General features: G+C 43.0%; 1 protein-coding gene across 4 annotated transcripts in view; it reads right to left on the bottom strand.

The window, feature by feature from the left end:
• The window catches only part of Hydin (HYDIN axonemal central pair apparatus protein), a 421,354-nt gene that overhangs the window by 20,746 nt on the left and 382,145 nt on the right, over window positions 1-18,463 (bottom strand). For all 4 annotated transcript variants that reach the window (XM_031341421.1, XM_031341424.1, XM_031341423.1 and 1 more), the window contains 12 exons: window positions 16,230-16,390; window positions 14,758-14,855; window positions 13,542-13,737; window positions 12,034-12,246; window positions 11,425-11,563; window positions 10,182-10,347; window positions 8,100-8,247; window positions 7,010-7,217; window positions 6,377-6,598; window positions 5,240-5,409; window positions 2,274-2,472; window positions 947-1,105 (listed from right to left, as the gene is read on the bottom strand). In XM_031341421.1, coding sequence (XP_031197281.1) covers window positions 947-1,105; window positions 2,274-2,472; window positions 5,240-5,409; window positions 6,377-6,598; window positions 7,010-7,217; window positions 8,100-8,247; window positions 10,182-10,347; window positions 11,425-11,563; window positions 12,034-12,246; window positions 13,542-13,737; window positions 14,758-14,855; window positions 16,230-16,390 — 2,079 coding nt within the window. The remainder of the gene's footprint in view (window positions 1-946; window positions 1,106-2,273; window positions 2,473-5,239; window positions 5,410-6,376; window positions 6,599-7,009; window positions 7,218-8,099; window positions 8,248-10,181; window positions 10,348-11,424; window positions 11,564-12,033; window positions 12,247-13,541; window positions 13,738-14,757; window positions 14,856-16,229; window positions 16,391-18,463) is intronic.

The raw sequence follows: 18,463 nt of genomic DNA, 5'->3' as shown, positions 1-18,463 counted from the left end.
ACAGATGGTACTGGCTCAATTGGCGGTTAGCATGTAGAAAAATGCAAATTGATCCATTCTAATTTCCTTGTACAAAGCTCAAGTCCAAGTGGATCAGGGACCTCCACATTAAACAAGATACATTGAAACTAATAGAAAACAAAGTGGGGAAGAACCTCGAGCAAATAGGCACAGGGCAAAATTTTCTAAAGAAAACACTACTAGCTTATGCTCTAAGATCAAGAATTGACAAATGAGACTTCATAAAGTTGCAAAGCTTCTGTAAGGCAAAAGACACCGTCAACAGGACAAAACAGCATCCAACAAATTGGGAAAAGATCTTTATCAATCCTATATCTGATAGAGGGCTAATATCCAATGTATACAAAGAACTCAAGAAGTTAGACTTCAGAGAACCAAATAACCCTATTAAAAAATGAGGTATAGAGCTAAACAAAGAATTCTCAACTGATGATTACCGAATGGCTGAGAAGCATCTAAAGAAATGTTCAACATTCTTAGTCATCAGGGAAATGCAAATCAAAACAACTCTGAGATTCCACCTCCCACCAGTCAGATTGGCTGGGATAAAAAACTCAGGTGACAGCAGATGCTGAAGAGGTTGTGGAGATGAAGGAACACTATGTCATTGCTGGTGGGATTGCAAGCTGGTATAACCACTCTGGAAATCAGTATGGCGGTTCCTCTGGAAATTGGGCATAGTTCTACCGGAGGACCCAGCTATACCACTCCTGGGCATATACCCAAAAGATACTGCAACATGTAATAAGGACACATGCTCCACCATGTTCATAGCAGCCTTATTTATAATAGCCAGAACCTGGAAACAACCCAGATGTCCCTCGATGGGTTTCTTGCTCTGACTAGCCAGCCAGCTTTTCTGCATCCTGCAACCCTGCTCCTCCCCCTCCCAGGACCACCCTCCCTCCCATTTCCCTACACTGACCTTGGCTTCCTGGAGCTCTGGAATGGAGAACAGGACTGAGTGATTAAAGGTGAGCTGGGCTAGGCTGTTGTTGACAAGGGAAACTGTTTTCCTTACAACCTGTCCTGGCAGGACGGCTCCTAACTTCACGATCCTGTTGGCCGGATCTAGGACTACAAGCTGCGTGACCAGAATGAGAGGAGAGAGAGATAGAGCTTGTCAGTGGGAAACAAGTGTGATGTGTGTGTCCGCAGGAGCAAGGGCAGCTCCCTCTTTCAGTGCTTCAGGTTAGACACACCATTTCATCACTAGCTTCTGCCAACCCTAAAGATAGGACAACAGAACCTCTGAAACCTGTAGAAGAGATTTCCCTTATCTGAAGCAGCTTACCCCCACCACTGTGCTTAGAGTATGCGCGTGCGCACACGCGCGCGTGCGCGCGCACACACACACACACACACATATCCCTGTGACTTTCTTTTGTTTTCTAACTATAAAAGCTCATGTAACCTCTTGGACTGTGGACCATGTCACTCAGTGTAACCCAAATCTTATTACCAACCCTTGGTCACTCATAGTTGGTTCACATTGGATTATCTTTAATTCTCTTTGGAGCAAGAGCTTTGTGTTGACAAGACACACCAGATACCAACCTCCTATTGCTCCTGTGGCTTGAGGGGAGGTGGCCACATGATCCCCTCCTCCCACTTTGCTCCCTTGTTGAAATATCTTAGGCATTCTTGAGAATCTTGGATTTCTTTCTTTTTTTCTCAAACCTTCTGTTATAGTGCAAATACTGCCATCAGACAAATACCAGATGTAGTTATCAGGTACCAGGAAGACAGGGTGACTATCAGGACAGGACCATTTTCTACAGATCTGGGTCACCTGGCAGGAGAAGTTCCTGGATAATCCGGGGACCCACAGCTGACTGAGAATGTTCACCACCGAGGTGAGAAGGACAAATGGTTCACGGCTAAACCCTGTGTCCGAATAGGACATGCCCTGAAGTGGGGCGTTGTATCTGACACTTCTCTAAGAAGATGTAGAACATTTCTTTAGTGCTTGCAGTTGTCTGCATTCACAACATAGTGAATCTGGTTCTGAGTAAGAGGCAGGATTCACTTGAGTTTAAAAATTCCTTCCCACTTGGTTTGATTAGGGACCCTATCTTGGCAGGGCCGGTATGGGGTGCAGCAGTCACAGGAGCAGAGAAGAGGAGGCTAGAGAAAGGCACATGGGCTCTAGTGGGCTAGAGTTTGGGAAGGGGAAAGAGGACGGTTCAGAAGCCCCGCCTACTGTTGGGAAGAGGAAGAAGGGTCCTGAAGCTCTGCCCACTGCCTCTTACCTTCATTTCTGTGCCTTTCCCTTTGATCTCTACTGTCTGTTGAGAGAGCCCATTGATTTCAAAGGGGATGAGTTCTCGGTAGCTGATAGTTTCCCGAGGGTAAAACGTGATTGGGATCTCCAATGTCTTCCCTGGCTTGATCACGTCCACGTTGAAGTTCACCTCGACATGTGGGGTGTTCGTGTATAAACAATCTAGGCTGAGGAAGACCAAGAGGGATGGGTGTAAACACCAAGAAGGCAGAACTGGAGGTCACTGGTGGGTCTCCTATGCTTCTGGACTGGAAGGTGACAGATTTCCTGCCCTGATGTCCTAGAGTCAGGGGAGTCACCTAAGAGCTGGAAGGGATGGCAGTGGTGACCTTCTTTTAGGGCACATCCTGAGATGGAGGTGGGAGCAGGTCTCAGACCCAAAGGCTCATGCTTGTACTCTGCTGAGTTTCCTGAGATTGCCTCTCAAAGTTCTGCACTCTCTCGCAGGGGTGCTTCAGGAGTTACTGTGCGACAAAGCTCAGTGGAGTGCAGAGTGTGTTCCAGAACTGGGCAGACAGGAGTCTGGATCATGTGACCTGGGACATTGTGCTCAGGCCATTTGGATCTGCTCCCTAATCTGTAAGATGGGGTTAGTGTTGTTGTAGGGATTAAATGAGATAGAGTCAAGAAAGTCCTTTTTTTTTTTTTAACAAAAACAAAAACTTATTTTATTTAAATAATTTAAAGAAGATTTGCTTTATCTTCATTTTTATATGTATGAGAGTATCTTGCCTGTGTGTGTGTGTATGTGTGTGTATGTGTGTCTATGTGTGCACTGTGTATGCCTGGCACCATTGGAGGTTAGAGGAAAGATCATCCTCACTCTACCCTGATCCCACAAGCAGGAAGACACCTATATTTTTTTTAGTGGAACTTCCCCTCATCTTCCTGATGTATATTTAGAGAAGAAGCTCTGCTAAATGTGTACACAGAGCTCAAGGCCTTAAGTGGACTGAAATGATATCAAGCTCTGAAAGACTATAGGTAGATAAGATTAAAACATTTATTTTTACTTTATACACTTGAATGCTTGCCTACATGTATGTATGCATGCCATGTTTGTGCAGAGGTCAGAAGAGGGTGTTAGATCCTCTGGAACTGGAGTTACAGACTGTCATGAGCCACAGTGTGGGTGCTGGGAATGGAATGTGGGTCTCCTGTAAGAGCAGCAAATGCTCTTAACTACTGTCCTGTTGACTTGAAACTAAATGACACTCCTGCGATTTACTATCTAGAATAATAATTGTAGCAGCAGCAGCAGCAGCAGCAGCAGCAGCAGCAGCAGCAGGAAACAGTAACCGAGCACCTCCTGAGTCCCAGGCACTGTTCTAAGTACTGATTCCAGATGGATGGTCTTGCTTCAGTCAAAGAGACAGAGGCACGGAGAATTTGAAAATTTAAAGTGTGGGCTTGGCATGGTGGTAATCCTAGTACTTAGGAGGCTGAGATAGGGTGGTCATGAGTTGAGGCCAACCTGAGTCTCAACAGTGAGATTCAATCTCAAAACTAACAGAGAATATATGCCTCTCCCCCAGACAACGAAAACAAAGCGAGTAAGATTAAACAAATTGGCTCGGTGTCACAGCTAAGAAAGACTTGATATTCAAACTTGGGTTTGTGCCATCCAATGTGTGTGGTTGTGACAGGCCATATGTAGTAGTTACAGTTAAAATTACAATTAAGTTAAATTAAAAGGAGGTTCTTTGGCGTCACTAAGCCACCTATAGTTAAAGGCCATCACCCAGGGCAACACAGATAACAATATTTTTTCACTGTAGAATGTTCTCGCTCTGTAGGACCGACATAAGGATTTGTGCATGAATGCAGGCTAGTGACTGAACTAGATTCTCTCTCATTAGGGGGTCTGAAAAGTGGTCTAGAGACCTGGACTGAGACGTTCCTCAAGGATGCTGCAGCAGCTTTGAGCTGGGGGATTTAGGCTCAGTACAGACTTGCTTTTTACTGCAGTACAATTCACTTTTTAGTTTCCTAAACCAGCAGTTCTCAACTTGTGGGTTGTGACCCCTTTTGGGGGGGGCATCACATATCAGATATCCTGTACACACAATATTTACATTATGGTTTATAACAGTATCAACATTATAGTTGTGATGTAGCAATGAAATAATGTTATGGTTGGAGTCACCACAACATGTTGAAAACCACTGCTAAGCTTCTTTCCAAATCTACTGCATGAGGAAACAAACCAGGAGTGACAGGACTTTGCGTTAGGTAGTCATTTGGCACAGCCCTCTACAAATCAAGAAGATGTTCAGCAGGGAGCTCATGGATGCCTTTGTATTCCTATTAATGGTGGGGGCAGGGACTCAGAATTCAGTGTTAGATTCTTTTCTGTTATTTCTGTCTCTGGTAAGGTGAACTAGTTAACAGTACTTGTTAACTTGACATAGTCTAGAATCATCTGTGGAAAAAGAAAGAGTTTTAACTGTCTTTAGCAGGTTGGTCAGTGGGTGTGTCTATGGAGGACTGTCTGGATTATAAACTGGAGGGCCCAGCCCACTGTGGGTGGCACCATCCCTACCCATGTGGTTCTGAGCTACATAAGAGAGTGAGTTAAACGTGAGTCAGGGTGAGCCACGAAGCAGTGTTCCTCCGTGGTTTCTGCTGTACTTCCTTGGTTGTAAGTTCCCTGGTTGGAGGTAATGCTAGATGTAGTAGTAAGTAGTCCTGGCTTCAGATTCCTGCCCCCAAGTTTGTACTCTAACTTCTCTCAATGATGGACTGAGACCTGGAAATGTCAGATGAAATACCCAACCCCATCCCCCTCTAAGCTGCTTTTGATTAGAGTGCTTTATTACAGCAATGGAGGCGAGACCAGAAGACCGGAAGACAAGACTTCACCTGAGTGAAGTCTGTAGAATTCTCATGTGGTTATGGAATCATCTCGCTCCTCTGTGAAGGCTACTTACTTACCTCATAGATGTTTCTTCTCTGTTGGTGACAAGGAGGATTTGTTTGTAGGGGGGCATCCCAGCTTGGTAGATGAAGCAAGTTCCAAAGTTGTGGCTGGTGAAGGAGAAATGGACAGCTGGGCTCATAGCACAGCCTAAGATGTTGCATACGAATGTTGGGCCATGGCTGATCTGCAAGGAGAGATGGGCCAGGGGACTGTAGTTAGAGGCAGGAAGACGGTGAATGTATCCACAGAGCAAGAGAGAAAGAGGATGGTGCCTTACAAATTACAGTGTTGGGCCTCCATCTCTAGAGAGTCTGGTTTCAGTAGGTTTGAATCTATTTGCTTACAATTAGGTACTCTAAACAGAATTTACACTGGCTCTTCCTTTGATCCTACAGCAGTAGGTTCAGCCTGAAGGCAGAATGGTTGGCAGAAATGGCTAGTGATCATACAGGGTGGAGACTAGTTGTCAAGAAGCCTAGGTGCAAGTCTTGATTTCTCGTCTTCCCTTATGTTTCAGGGTAGCCACTGGATATAGTTCTGTCACTGGTTGTTAATAAGGGATAAAAGGGAAGCTGAGTGGTGATGGTGCACCCTTTAATCCCAGCTCTCTGTAAGTTCAAAGCCTGTCTAGTCTACAGAGCTAGTTCCAGGAGAGCTGAGGCTACACACAAAAAGAAAACCCCTCAAAAAACAAAACAAACAAAACAAAAAACCCCAAACATAGAGAAAAAAATAAAAAAGAGAAAAGGGGTGGTGGTGTCTTCTAGCTTGACTAAATGGGAAAAGTCATTATTTATTTATTTAATGTGTATGGTTCAGGGGCAGGGGGTGGTGGTGAGGTGGGGTGGTGGGGTGGTGGTGGTGGTGGTGATGGTGGTGGTGTTTGGTTTTTCATTTGATACCTTATCTTGGAAAGTGTTGTGTATATACATTCCCTGTCCCATCCAATGCTCTCACTTATTGTAGTGTCTATGCAGTATCACAGTATGTGAATGGTCAGAAGCTTCTCTAGTGACACTGGTGATGTCTCTGTTCCAGAGAGTGTGAGGGCTGTTTCCAAGGTAACCACCTATAGGAGTTGCTGGAACTACCCAGCTGGGGCAACATGTCATGGATTCTTCTGGCATTTGGAAAATATTGAATGGTCTCACCTTGATTTTGAGTTCTAGGCCCTTCAAGACACACTTCTGATATGGTTGGAAAGACAGGCTGGCTGGTTCAGACTGACCCACATCTACACTACTGTCCATGGGTGTGAAGTCCAAGTACTGCAATAGGAATTTGGGCCCAGAGAGCTCTGCCTGGTAGCTGAAGTTGAACTTGCCCGTGTTGATGAAGTTGAATTCACACTGAACACATTCATTCAACTCCACCTGAGAGACAGAGAGAACAGCACGGTGGATGAAAAAAGCCACAGAGCCCTTGTCTAGGGAGAGATGTTCATTGGGAAATAAGGGTAGAGAATGATATTAATGAGCTGGGTATCATTAGCTGAATGGGACTGGATATTCCAGCAAACCCCACCAAGTATTAGGGTCCTCTCATATTTCAAGTATAAGTTGGTAATTTAAGCCTTAGATCTTTCTTGGTAGTGAAAATCTTTCCTGTTTATTTAATACAAGTGTTCATATCTCTCCCATTCGTGTCATAACTACATAACCCTGAGGACGGATTTGTCTGGTCTCTCTAGTATTTGACATAGGAAGACCCAGCTCACACTCACTGTATTTATCACATTCCCTAGATAAGGGGAGAGCAATAGTCAGGTCCTTGTCATCCCTTACCTCATAGAAGTTGATGGTATTGACCTGGGCAGATGTCAGGAGGATGGTGGAGCCCATCCTGTCCCTGCACTTGACCTCAGCATTCATAGTGTAGCCCTCGGCCTTGACGTTGAGTGTCAGAGGGTGAGCTTTCTTTTTTATGTTGCAGATCAAATTGAAGTTCACATCTCCTTCTTGCTTTGGTGTGAAGAAAATATCAACTGGGAACCTGATCGGGAAAGAAGATAGCCGATTAACTGAGTAAGCCAGCCTGTGAAAAATCTAATAAAACAGAAAGACCATTGGATTATTAGATGAGAAAAAAAAATCAAAAACATCACTCCAAGTTGAGTGAGTTTTAAGGATGCTTTCCAGGCAAAGCTAGATACAGCTTTGTGGATTTATAGACACAAGACAAGGAAAGGGCTATGGACATGAGAAAAAAATATTTAGATGAAGATTTAGACTAGGGCTGGAGAGATGGATGGCTCAGAAGTTAGAGGACTGGCTGTTCTTCCAGAGGACCAGGGTTCAGTTCCTAGTACCCATACACATGGTGGCTCACAACCATCTGTAATTCCAGTCCTAGGGAATCTGATACTCCCTTTTGGCCTCATCAGGCACTGTATACATATGGTGCACGATATAATGCATGCAGAGCATCCATATAAACCTTAAAAAAAAAAGAATTGGAATTTTCAGTGCCACATAATTCAAGAAAATGAACACCAGGAAGTCAGGCAGATAGAGATGAAATTGTTTATATTTAAACCTTAGACTTGTAAGAGGTTTTTATTTCTTTAAGATTTTTTAAAACTCGCTCTCTCTCTGTGGTATGTGTGTGTGTGTATGTGTGTGTGTGTGTATGTATGCACACCAATAGTATGTGTGTGGAGGTCAGAGGACAAATTGTGTGAGTCACTTCTCTCCTTCTACTCTGTGGGTGCTGGGAATTGAACTCAGGTTGTCAGCCTTGGTGGCAAGTGTCTTTATCACTGAGCCATCTTGATGGCTTAGGAGAAATTTTTATAAGTAAATCTCTCCAATTGACTCTACTGGCTGGCAAGCCTGGGACCCTGCCATGCATCCTGAGGATTTCAGTTTTACTTACCTGGACAGTGGTGGGATCCAGCCTTCCATGGGACATACAACGAGGCTGTTGTTGAATCCTTCCGAATAGCGGGAGTTGTCCTGGAAGGCGAAATTGAACCCTTGCTCCTCTTTGTTGATGATCTTTACTGTCTCTCGGGCTTCTCTGCCTGGGGAGGAAAAACCATCCCTCAGCAAGGGCCTGTGGCCTGATAATGAGGTGTTGTAGCAGACAGAGCTCCATTCATAAGAGGAAGGCTTCACAGAGCAATCTCAGGCATCCCCTCCCCAACCCTGAAATCCTCATTCACTCACCACTGCCTACCTGCCTTCCTTCTTTTCGCTTTCCCAGTAACCTTCCTCTTGTAGGGGATTCCACATCATCTGTCCAGAATGTTTCTTCCCTATTTGACTGCTCCTTCCAGAAGGTGGGTTCTCTGACTTGGCCACACCTTGGCTGGGATTCTGTTGACACCTTTCTTTTCCCTTCAGTCAGGAGTTTTAAGGTCTTCCTGGGTCTCTAATGGGGAATCCCCCTGCCCCCAACCCCTTTGATGGCTCACATCTCTATACAGAGTTTCTACTTGGAGTTCTTTTGAATTTGACCTTGCATGGGCTTTCTTGTGGAGGGTCCTGACTCATTATTTTGCTTTTTTTTCCCCATTGGTTAATGTTAAAACATTTACTTCCCTACAAAACTTAGAATTGTCTTACCCAATTCTCTCCCTTCCTCAGTCCTATAGGATTTGAGCCTATTGGATTTAGCAAATAACTTTTATTAGCATAAATGTGACCTGGCTATTTCTTGGGACGTGTGTGTGTGTGTGTGTGTGTGTGTGTGTGTGTGTGTGTGTGTGTGTGTGTGTGTGTATGTGTCTGTACTAACGTTGAATCCATCTAAAATTAAATTTTAACTGTGCATCCTGTGTAACCCTAGCTGTGATTCTAAATGAAATTTGATTAAATTTACATTTAATTTTGGGAGAACTAACCAAATGTTTAGCTCTTATTTGGAAGCATTTTAATGTCACTTAACTCTTGACATAGAGGTCTTAGGAATTGGATTTAACTTTGGATAGTGTACATTTGGTTAGGAGTAGAGTTTTTATTTTTGTTTTTGCTTCTAGGTGTTTATAGCATAAAGGGACACTTATCTTGTTCATTTTACCAAATTCTCTAGACTCTAGTAGTTTTTCTTTCTCGTCTCTTGGGGATTTATGTGTACAAAGTGATCTGCTACAGCAAATTAGATTATTACTTTTTCTCTCTCCATTAAGATTCATGTTCAGCCAGGCGATGGTGGCGCACGCCTTTAATCCTAGCACTTGGGAGGCAGAGGCAGGCGGATTTCTGAGTTCGAGGCCAGCCTGGTCTACAGAGTGAGTTCCAGGACAGCCAGGGCTACACAGAGAAACCCTGTTTCGAAAAAACCAAAAAAAAAAAAAAAATTCATGCTCATCTGTTATATATATAGTTTCTGGACACTATTGCCTGTTGCTTTAGGTTAATATTCTTTATGTTTTCTCTTCAACTCTGGTTTTATTGTGGGAGGATTTTTGAGGGTTAGAATAGGGATGCATTTTTGAAGAATTTAAGCAATGACTATATTTGGTACATTAATATGGTCATATGATTCTTTATTGATACAGTGATTATACTGAAATCTGTACCATTGAGTTCTTGGGTTAAACCCTTCATATTGTTTGACTTAGTACCAAGAATATCATTGTCTAAATAAACATCTAATGAGTCACTTAAAAACTCTTTGGCCTTAGCTGTATTTTACAGACCCATTCATATCCATATAAAAGATGCACAGAGCTATTCATTATCTGATGGCCACTTCCTTTACACCACAGGTCTCTGCTGAATGTTTCCTTCTGCCACATTCATATTTTTTTTCTACCCTACTACCAAAGACAGCTGATGGAAATAGAATTGAGAAGGAATTATTGTATGGCTCTCTGATAAGTGATAGAAGCTTTCTGACATATTTCTAGAAGCTTCCAAGAAGAGTATCCCACTTCTGATTGCTCCTGGAGTCCTTGGTGACCCAGGGTCATGCCAGTTCAAAATGAGAGACTGACAGAGCCAGCCACCTTACCAATGAGGAGAGAGCTGAAGTTGAGATGTGACTTGTCAAGAGAGATGAGGGGGTCTGTGGTCTTGCCCACCAGCAGGAAGGGGACTGAGATATTGTGCTCTGGGATAGAGAAAGTCCAGAATGCTTCTGTGATGTCCAGGTGAGCTGGCAGGAACTGGAATATAATCTAAGATGACAAGTCAGAAAAGGACAGTGAGAGGCATTTTTTCCTTGTTCCTTTGGAGACCTATTTGTATGAGGGCCATAAGAGGTGACATTTTTCCAGGTTTTTATTACCATCTAAAATGGGTGTGACTCAGTCCACCTTGTTAATCTGTTTGCCCTGCCTTCTAAGGAGTGGAGCCATGCACCCCACTCTGCTGATTATACTTTTGTATTCTGTGCCATTCTTTGGATGTAGCACAGTGGACTGAACTAGCAAAGAGAGACAATCCACATATCCAACAGTCCGGCATGTAGCCCACTTCAATATAATTATCAGAGTAATCAGATCTCTCTCTCTCTCTCTCTCTCTCTCTCTCTCTCTCTCTCTCTCTCTCTCTCTCTTTTTGTGAATATGTGTGGGTGAATGTGTGCTGAGAACACATGTGGAGGTCAGGGGACAGCTTGTGGGCGTCAGCTCTCACCTTCTATCATGTGCTTCCCAGGCTTGGCAGCAATTACCCCTACCTGCTGAGCCATCTCACCAGCTTCCCGGTGGTATTTGAATTTATAACTTTCATTTTGTGGGTTTATTTGCTACATATAAGATTCTCTGTAGAGCTTTCTGGCCCTGGAGCTCACACATATGCATTGACTAGCAAGTTTACATATAAATCTGACCCCCTGCCCTATGTTGTTGTGGAGACATTTGGGACTAAGCCATAGACAGGATTTCATTCTTATGCTTTGTCTTTTTCCCTGGGAAAGTAAAATCATATCCATTTGCTGTGGTCAATCTTTTAGATAAAGATAGTTTTTATATCCTTATAGTATGAGAACAGGAAGCCCCAGATATTTATGTCTGGTCTCCTTTGGCTCCTTGAATATTCTTACAAGATCCCTGCAAACACTAGAGCTTTCTCCAGAGCCAGCAGCGAGAGCCCAGGTCTATCTTGCTCACTGAGATTGTACATGTTGATGTACAATAATAAATATGCTCAATAAATACATGTTGACCAAGGATTCTCATCAATACTATTCTCCCATCGCATTCTTGCTATGCAGAGATGGCTAGAGTTATGGGGTCTCCATCCACACACACCTCAGCTTTCTTCTCAGGGTGGATAGTACCCTTTTCGGTAAGACACACAAAGGCCGGAGGGTGTTGGAGACTTTCTGTCTCTTCAGAGGTCCAGCAGAAAGAGTAGGTGCTGCTGGTCGGGTTCAGAATTGTAAAGGTCCTGGTCAAGGAGGAAAGATTGACAGCAGAAAGTAAGGGAAGGTATTGAAAGAAAAACATTCAAGAAAATTTGTGTAGTCTCCCCTTGGGGAACTAGAAATGACCAGAGAACTTCATTACTGTAGAAATAAAAATGCCATCTCCCCAGGCATCTAAAGGGTAATGACAGTTTTGGAGTTTGGAGTGATTAACTCTCCCAAGGCCATATGTGTCAAGGGATGCTCTGTGCCAAGGTGGGGGTGAGGGAATTCACATTTATATACAGGCTAACATTTCCCTACTGTCAAAAATGATGCAAACAGAATCCAGCTTCACTCATGTACCAGTTCTCTGATATTAAATCTCTACAACATCCCTTGGGATTTCCAAATTGCTTCTAGGCATCAGTATGGGTGGTTTTTCTAGATTCTGCATCTGAGTTCTTTGGAAGGACTGTTTGGCACGAGTTCAGTTAGTACAACTCAGACTCACCGGAGATTCTTTCCACCTATGCCCACACTGGTAAACTCGATTACTCGGGTGTTAGGCTCGAGAGGCCCAGCCCCTGGTCCTCGGAGCTCTGGATTGCGCCGATGACCACTGATGTAGTCTGACTCTTTCAGGTCAAAATGGCAGAATGGCAGAACACTTCGTCCTTTCGTTACCAAAATGGGACCTTGTTCTCCAAGAGGTAGGTTGGGAATTCTGAAATGATAAGATTATTTTTAATTTTGATTTTATATTTCATTGTTGCTGTCTTAGTTGGTTGCAAATAATTTTTCTGTCCACCAGAATGTGAGCTCCATGTGAGCAGAGGGTGGTTTTGTCTTAGCGAGCCATACCATATTCTGCCTTGACTGGCACATTCTACATGGTAGCATAGTAGGTATTAATTAAGTAATTGTTAAATGGACAAGAGGGCTGAGTATGAGGAATCTGAATGTTAAGTACCCTCTGTGTACTCTAGTTTTTTTTCTCCTATCAGTGGCTAGATGTAAATGAAGTGCTTACTCTCTGGGTTCACTCCTAGACATCCAACAGGTTATATAGAGAAGGACCTGGAAATCCTAAAACAGCTCTCCTAAGACCCTTGTAGAAGGTGATGCATGTGAACAGATTCAGCCTCAGGGCTGAGCTGAGATGGCCTTAGTGTGGCAGAGGTCTCTCTGGTATAAGATCAGGGCTCTGGGGGAACTCTGACAGTTCGTGTAGGCCTCCGCCACCCTAGGGCAAGGCTCACAGAAGCTTCTACAAGGCAGGTGTTCATTCTGGAAAATTTCCTGGAAGAGGGTACCATATCTGGGACTTCCTCTGATATAAGTTTTTGTTTACTTTTCTCTCTCACTGGACATCAGACCAGACCAGGTTCACCAACCCTATATTACATCCTGTCTTTGTTTATTGAGTTTATTGTGGGCCAGACACTGCTCCAGGCTCTTTGCTTAAACTAGGTCATTTAGCATGCCAAATAATTCTACATGATAAGGCTTACTGCTTGCATTTTATATATGAGACAATGAAGTCTCAGAGAAGACAGAAGGAAGTTTCCCAAAAGGGTAGAAGCTGCCTAGCTATAAATTACTCTCTTATTTAGTGGAGTCCTACATGTGGCTAGAAAGGGGGAAGTAGGCAAGTAGAAGGGCTGTAGAGGTTGATGGGTGGGGCTTAGACCACATCCTCTTTGTTCAAAGGCTGGCCTTTACTGGGCCATGGTGCCACATCCCTTTAATCCAAGCACTTGGGAGGCAGAGGCAGGCAGATTTCTGAGTTCGAGGCCAGCCTGGTCTACAGAGTGAGTTCCAGGACAGCTAGGGCTACACAGAGAAACCCTGTCTCAAACAAACAAACAAACAAACAAAAACAAACAAACAAACAAACAAACCAAAAACAAAGGCTGACCCTTTTAGACTTCTAGGCTCTGTGAGGTGTCTAGGGTAGGGAAGGTGGTGGGACGGAAGAGGAGGGTGAGGGTGGAAGGCTTGGAGAACACATTTCCTTACTGGCAGTACAGGGAGCTCTCGAACTCTCCGATGTCCATTGGGGAGAACTTCACTTTGAGCTTCTGAGTCTTTCCTACAGGCACAGAGCCTGAGGAGGGTTCCACCGAGAAGGGTGATGGAGAGGCTTCGGTCCAGTGGTCCAGGCCGCTGTCCAGGGAGCTGCCCGTGCCCTGACTTAGCTCTTTTTGACTGGAACCTGAGGGAGGATAGGGAAGAGACGATATTCCATGGTGGCAATGGGATGGGCAGTCCACTCCCAAGTCCCGAGGGACCTTCTGTGATATCTGTGGACTCATGCCTTAAAGCAAGTATATCCAGTGCTGGACCCAAGTAGAAAGAAATCAATTCATATTTCACAGGTGACTTGTGAAAAACACTTCTATTAAATCTATGGTGCTTTCAGATTGATTTCCTTTTGGCTTGGGGGGGGGTTAGGTCAAGAAAGGGTTTAAGGATGTTCTGCACCAGGGTAATGGGCTATGAATAGAATTTGTGGCGAATCATTGATATAACATAGGGATTTACAAAGTGGGAGTCCTTAAATAAGGGCCTGTCTGGAATTCTGGGAGTCTCTACAACTAAAACAATGATGACTGCTTTATATATCCACTAAGTGTTGGGCCCTTTGCTAGTGCTTTGTGCTACAATATATCACTATGCACTTTGGCATAGCTTTCTATTTCTTCTGGGAAAATGAACCATAGTTTTCTTTTAAAAAGATGTATTTTATTCGTGCCCATATGAATGCTTTGTCTGCACATATGTTTGTATACCACATGCATTTCTGATGCCTCGGAGGTCAGAAGAGGGTGTCAGACTCCCTGGGACTGGAGCAACAGACAGTTGTAAGTCACCACGTGGATGCTGGGAACTGAACTGAGTCCCCACAAGTGCTCTTAACTGCTGGGGTATCTTTCCAGCCCCATGATAGGGTGTTTGTTTGTTTGTTTGTTTTTGTTTTTGTGATCTGCAATCTTCCTGAAGGTTAAGAACTAGAAGACAAGATTACTAGTGGTAAATGACATGAGCCATCACTCTGGAGAGGAAGAGGTCAAGCTACTTATTGCTCAGGCCCACGTGAATTTGTAAACCTACAAGGCCCATGCTCTGTGGTCCTGAGCTATGCAGAGGCTGCGGGAGCAACACTGGCCTCTAAGGCTTTTCTATCAATGGTGACTCAGGTCAGACCCTAGGGTTTACTTGGCACTGAGTTTACCTTGATTCTCTGGCATGGCAAAACTGACAGCCTTGGAGGCTTCTTCTGAGATCCAGCTGAATTCTAACAGCACCTGTCCTGTGTTAACGAGGTCAAACCTGTAGGTAGATCAGAAAGCAGATTTCAGAATGGGTTGTCCATACTTTCTGCCCTACTTGAGTATTGACTGTACTGTTTGTCAAAGGCAAGTCACTTCGTTTCTTAGGCATTTTTCTTTTTTTTTGAGACATGGTTTCTCTGTGAAGCCTGGCTGTCCTGGAACTCACTCTGTAGACCAGGTGGCCTTGAACTCAGAAATCTGCCTGCCTCTGCTCCCAAGTGCTGGGATTAAAGGCATGTGCTACCACTGCCCAGCTAGGTATTTTTTTTTTTATGTCTGAATTATATCCTGTTGTGTACAGACTTAAGTATTCATATTTTCTTTATTCATTCTTTGACAGTGGACAGCCAGGCTGATGCTTTGTTTTGGCATCTTGGTTAGCTATGAAGAGTCTACATGGGAGTGCAAACGTCCCTTGACATGTTGATTGGACTCTCCTTTGGATGTAGACCTGGAGGTGAGCTATCTGGGTCACACAGTAGGTCTACTTTAATTTCCTTTTGAGAAACCTCCTTACTGTTCTCTATAATTCTGTCTTTTTCATCAAAATGGGTGGGACTGAAAGACATCACACCGAATGAAAGAAGCCAGACATGGAGAGACACATGGGCATTCTCTCTCACGTGTGAAAGTCAATACATTTAATCTCAAAGTGGAAGAACGTAGTATGACAATTACTGGAAGCTTGGGACAGGTTGGGGGAGGCATGGATAGAGAGAGGTTGGATAAAAAATATAAAGAACAGCCCGGGGAGAACAGTAAGAGTGTTCTACAGTTTATAGAAAAGCCTATGAGATAGTTTATGAGGAACTAGAAAAGAGATTCTACCTCCAGATAAATGTTAAGGGGTGGAAATGCTAACTATTCTGCTCCAACCATTACACATTTACCCTGTAAATATGCATCATTATTACATGTTAGCCAAAAAGCAAATATAAAATAAAAAGATTAAAGAAATACAGCTAGGTATAATGGTGCATACCTTTAATGTTAGCACTTGAGAGGCAAAACCAGGCTGGTCTCTGTGAGTCTGAGGCCAGCCTGATCTACAGAGTGAGTTCCAGACCAGGGAGGGCCACTTACTGATACTCTGTCTCAAAAAATGTTTTGAGACTGAGTCTTGCTGTTATATAGGCTATTATGGATTGGGGCTCAAGGTTTTCTGGTCTTAGCCTCCTACAGAATGAACTATCATGCCTGACTGCGAACCTTTTGAAAAAGCAGTTTTTAAGCAATGTCATTGGAACCCATTCATTTGATGCAATTTCTTTTTTTTTTAAAGATGCAATATATACATAAAAAATTTAAACATGCAGTTGTTTAGTCCTTAAAGACAGTTTTCCTAGTTGTGTAAAAGCTCCCAGTGACTCACTCAAACACTCGGGTCTGGTAAACCAGTGTTTCCTTAAAGAACACTTCACTTGTTTTACACTGATATGAAGCAAAATCCACGTTGGCACTGAACTGGATCCGCAACTCTCGGTAATTTTCTTCTACCACTGAGTGGGCTGGCTCGGGGTCCGTCTCTATGACCTGGAATAAAGGCAACCACATCCTTAGCACTGCAAAGCCAGCCGTGCACAGGAACACTGGGGAACGGCACACTAATTTACCGTGGAAAGGCACATGAACCCATACATACAGATCTGGAAGACATGACTGGCACATTTCTGATAGCTCTGAATGAAAGAGAAAGACTGGACAACAGGTAATTACCGATAGGATTAGGACCATGTGGGCATGAGTTTTGGATCAGATGGAGTCTAAAGATGATAGAAGAGCTGGGCATGGCCATGCCTTTAATCTCAGCAAATGGAAGGCAGAGGCAGGTTTGAGGTTAGTCTGATTTATATAGTGAGTTCCAGGACAGCCAGGGCTATGTAGAGAGACTTTGTCTCAGAAACAGAAACAAAAACAAAACCAAAAAGATAGAGAAAAGATAACCATAGAGAAAAGATCAGGTATTGATTAAACAGAAAACAAGTTGCAAATGTAGAGGATCAATAGAATTATTTAGTTGTGAAAGGATTTTAAAACTTTTTGCTAAGATTTGGAATAGGAAAAGTGCAAACAACAAGAATCATTAGTTAAAGGTGTGAATCACCCCCAACTCCATCTTTTTAGATGGACATGAAAATTTGGAGGGAAAAGAAAAATAATTTAATAAAATAATTAAAAACAAATTTTAGGGACATATAAAACTGAGGTATGACACAGAGTCTTTTAAACAAAGTTTAAAGTAACTGAACAGCAAAACATCTTAAAGTAAAGTAAAAGAAACTGAATAAAAATGTTAAAGAAAGCAATGGGAAAGCTTTATTATGACTAAAGAAATGAATAGTTGCAAATCTTAGAGAAGACCTAAAAAATAGAAATACCTTTTTTTTAATAGGAAGGATGAGTTAATAATTGTCAACTGTTTCCCAAGTAATGTAATAAGTTCCATTATAGACTTTCATAATAATTGGCAAATGAATTCAGAAATTATACATTAGAGGAAAGAGGAGGATCAAGAATAACTAAAAGATTTAGAACAGAACAATGTGGATTAAGAACTTCCCTCCAGGGTCTGATTGTTCTGGCAGCATGTGTATAGTAGAGGATTGCAATTTGATCATCAATAGGAGGAGAGGACCTCGGCCCTGTGAAGGTTCTGTGCCCCAGTGTAGGGGAATGCCAGGGCCAATAAGTGGGAGAGGGTGGGGTGGCAGGCATGGGGAGGGGGGAGGCAACAGGGGTTTGTTTTTGTTGTTTTTGTTTGTTTCTTTGTTTTTTGGAGGAGAAATTGGGAATGGAGAAATTTACATGTAAATAAAGAAAATATCTAATAAAAAAAAAAAGAACTTCCCTCCAGATATCAGGTTGATTATGAAGCTATAGAAATTAAGGTAATGTAAAACTGTCTCAGGGATGGACAAACTGCCACCAGAATGGAAGAGATCAGAAATGATGTAGGGACATATAAAACTGAGGTAGGACACAGAGTCCCATCAGAACACTAGGGAGTGGAAGGGCTCCTAGTTTGACAAGGGAGTTCGTGTCAGACGGAATTCCCAAATGCACCAAAGGCTTAGACATCAAACGCCAAGCTCAGGTTTAAAAACATCGAGTGAGGTGAATATATTTTGGGGAGGGGACAGTTTTAAAAATAAGATACAAAAATAATAAATGTAAGAAAAAAGAAACTGATAACTTTGACTACATTAAAATTAAGATTTGTTTTGGAGGGGAGGATGGGCTAGAGAGATGGCTCATTGGTTAAGAGCACTGACTACTGTCCCAGAGGACCTAGGTTCACTTCCCAACTCACACGGCAGCTAACCACTTGTATCCACTCCATTTTCAGTTGATCTGATGGCCCCTCTGGCTTCCAGGGGCAGCATAGGTATGCGGCGCACATATATATATGCTGGCAAAACACCCATACACATAAATTAAAAATAAATATCTTTTAAAAATTTAAAAATTAAGAATAGCTTTTTGTTTATCAAAATGTGAAGGGATGGAGAGAACTCTCAGTCATTAAGAGTGCGTGTTGCAATATGAACTAAGTAGTACCCTCAGAGCTCCCAGGTCTCAACCACCAACCAAAGACTGCACATGGAG

This window comes from Mastomys coucha, unplaced genomic scaffold (assembly GCF_008632895.1).
Source record: "Mastomys coucha isolate ucsf_1 unplaced genomic scaffold, UCSF_Mcou_1 pScaffold22, whole genome shotgun sequence".
In the NCBI taxonomy this organism is placed as follows: domain Eukaryota; kingdom Metazoa; phylum Chordata; class Mammalia; order Rodentia; family Muridae; genus Mastomys; species Mastomys coucha.
The sequence above is the reverse complement of the archived record's forward strand: the minus strand, read 5'-3'. Positions and strand labels throughout refer to the sequence as shown.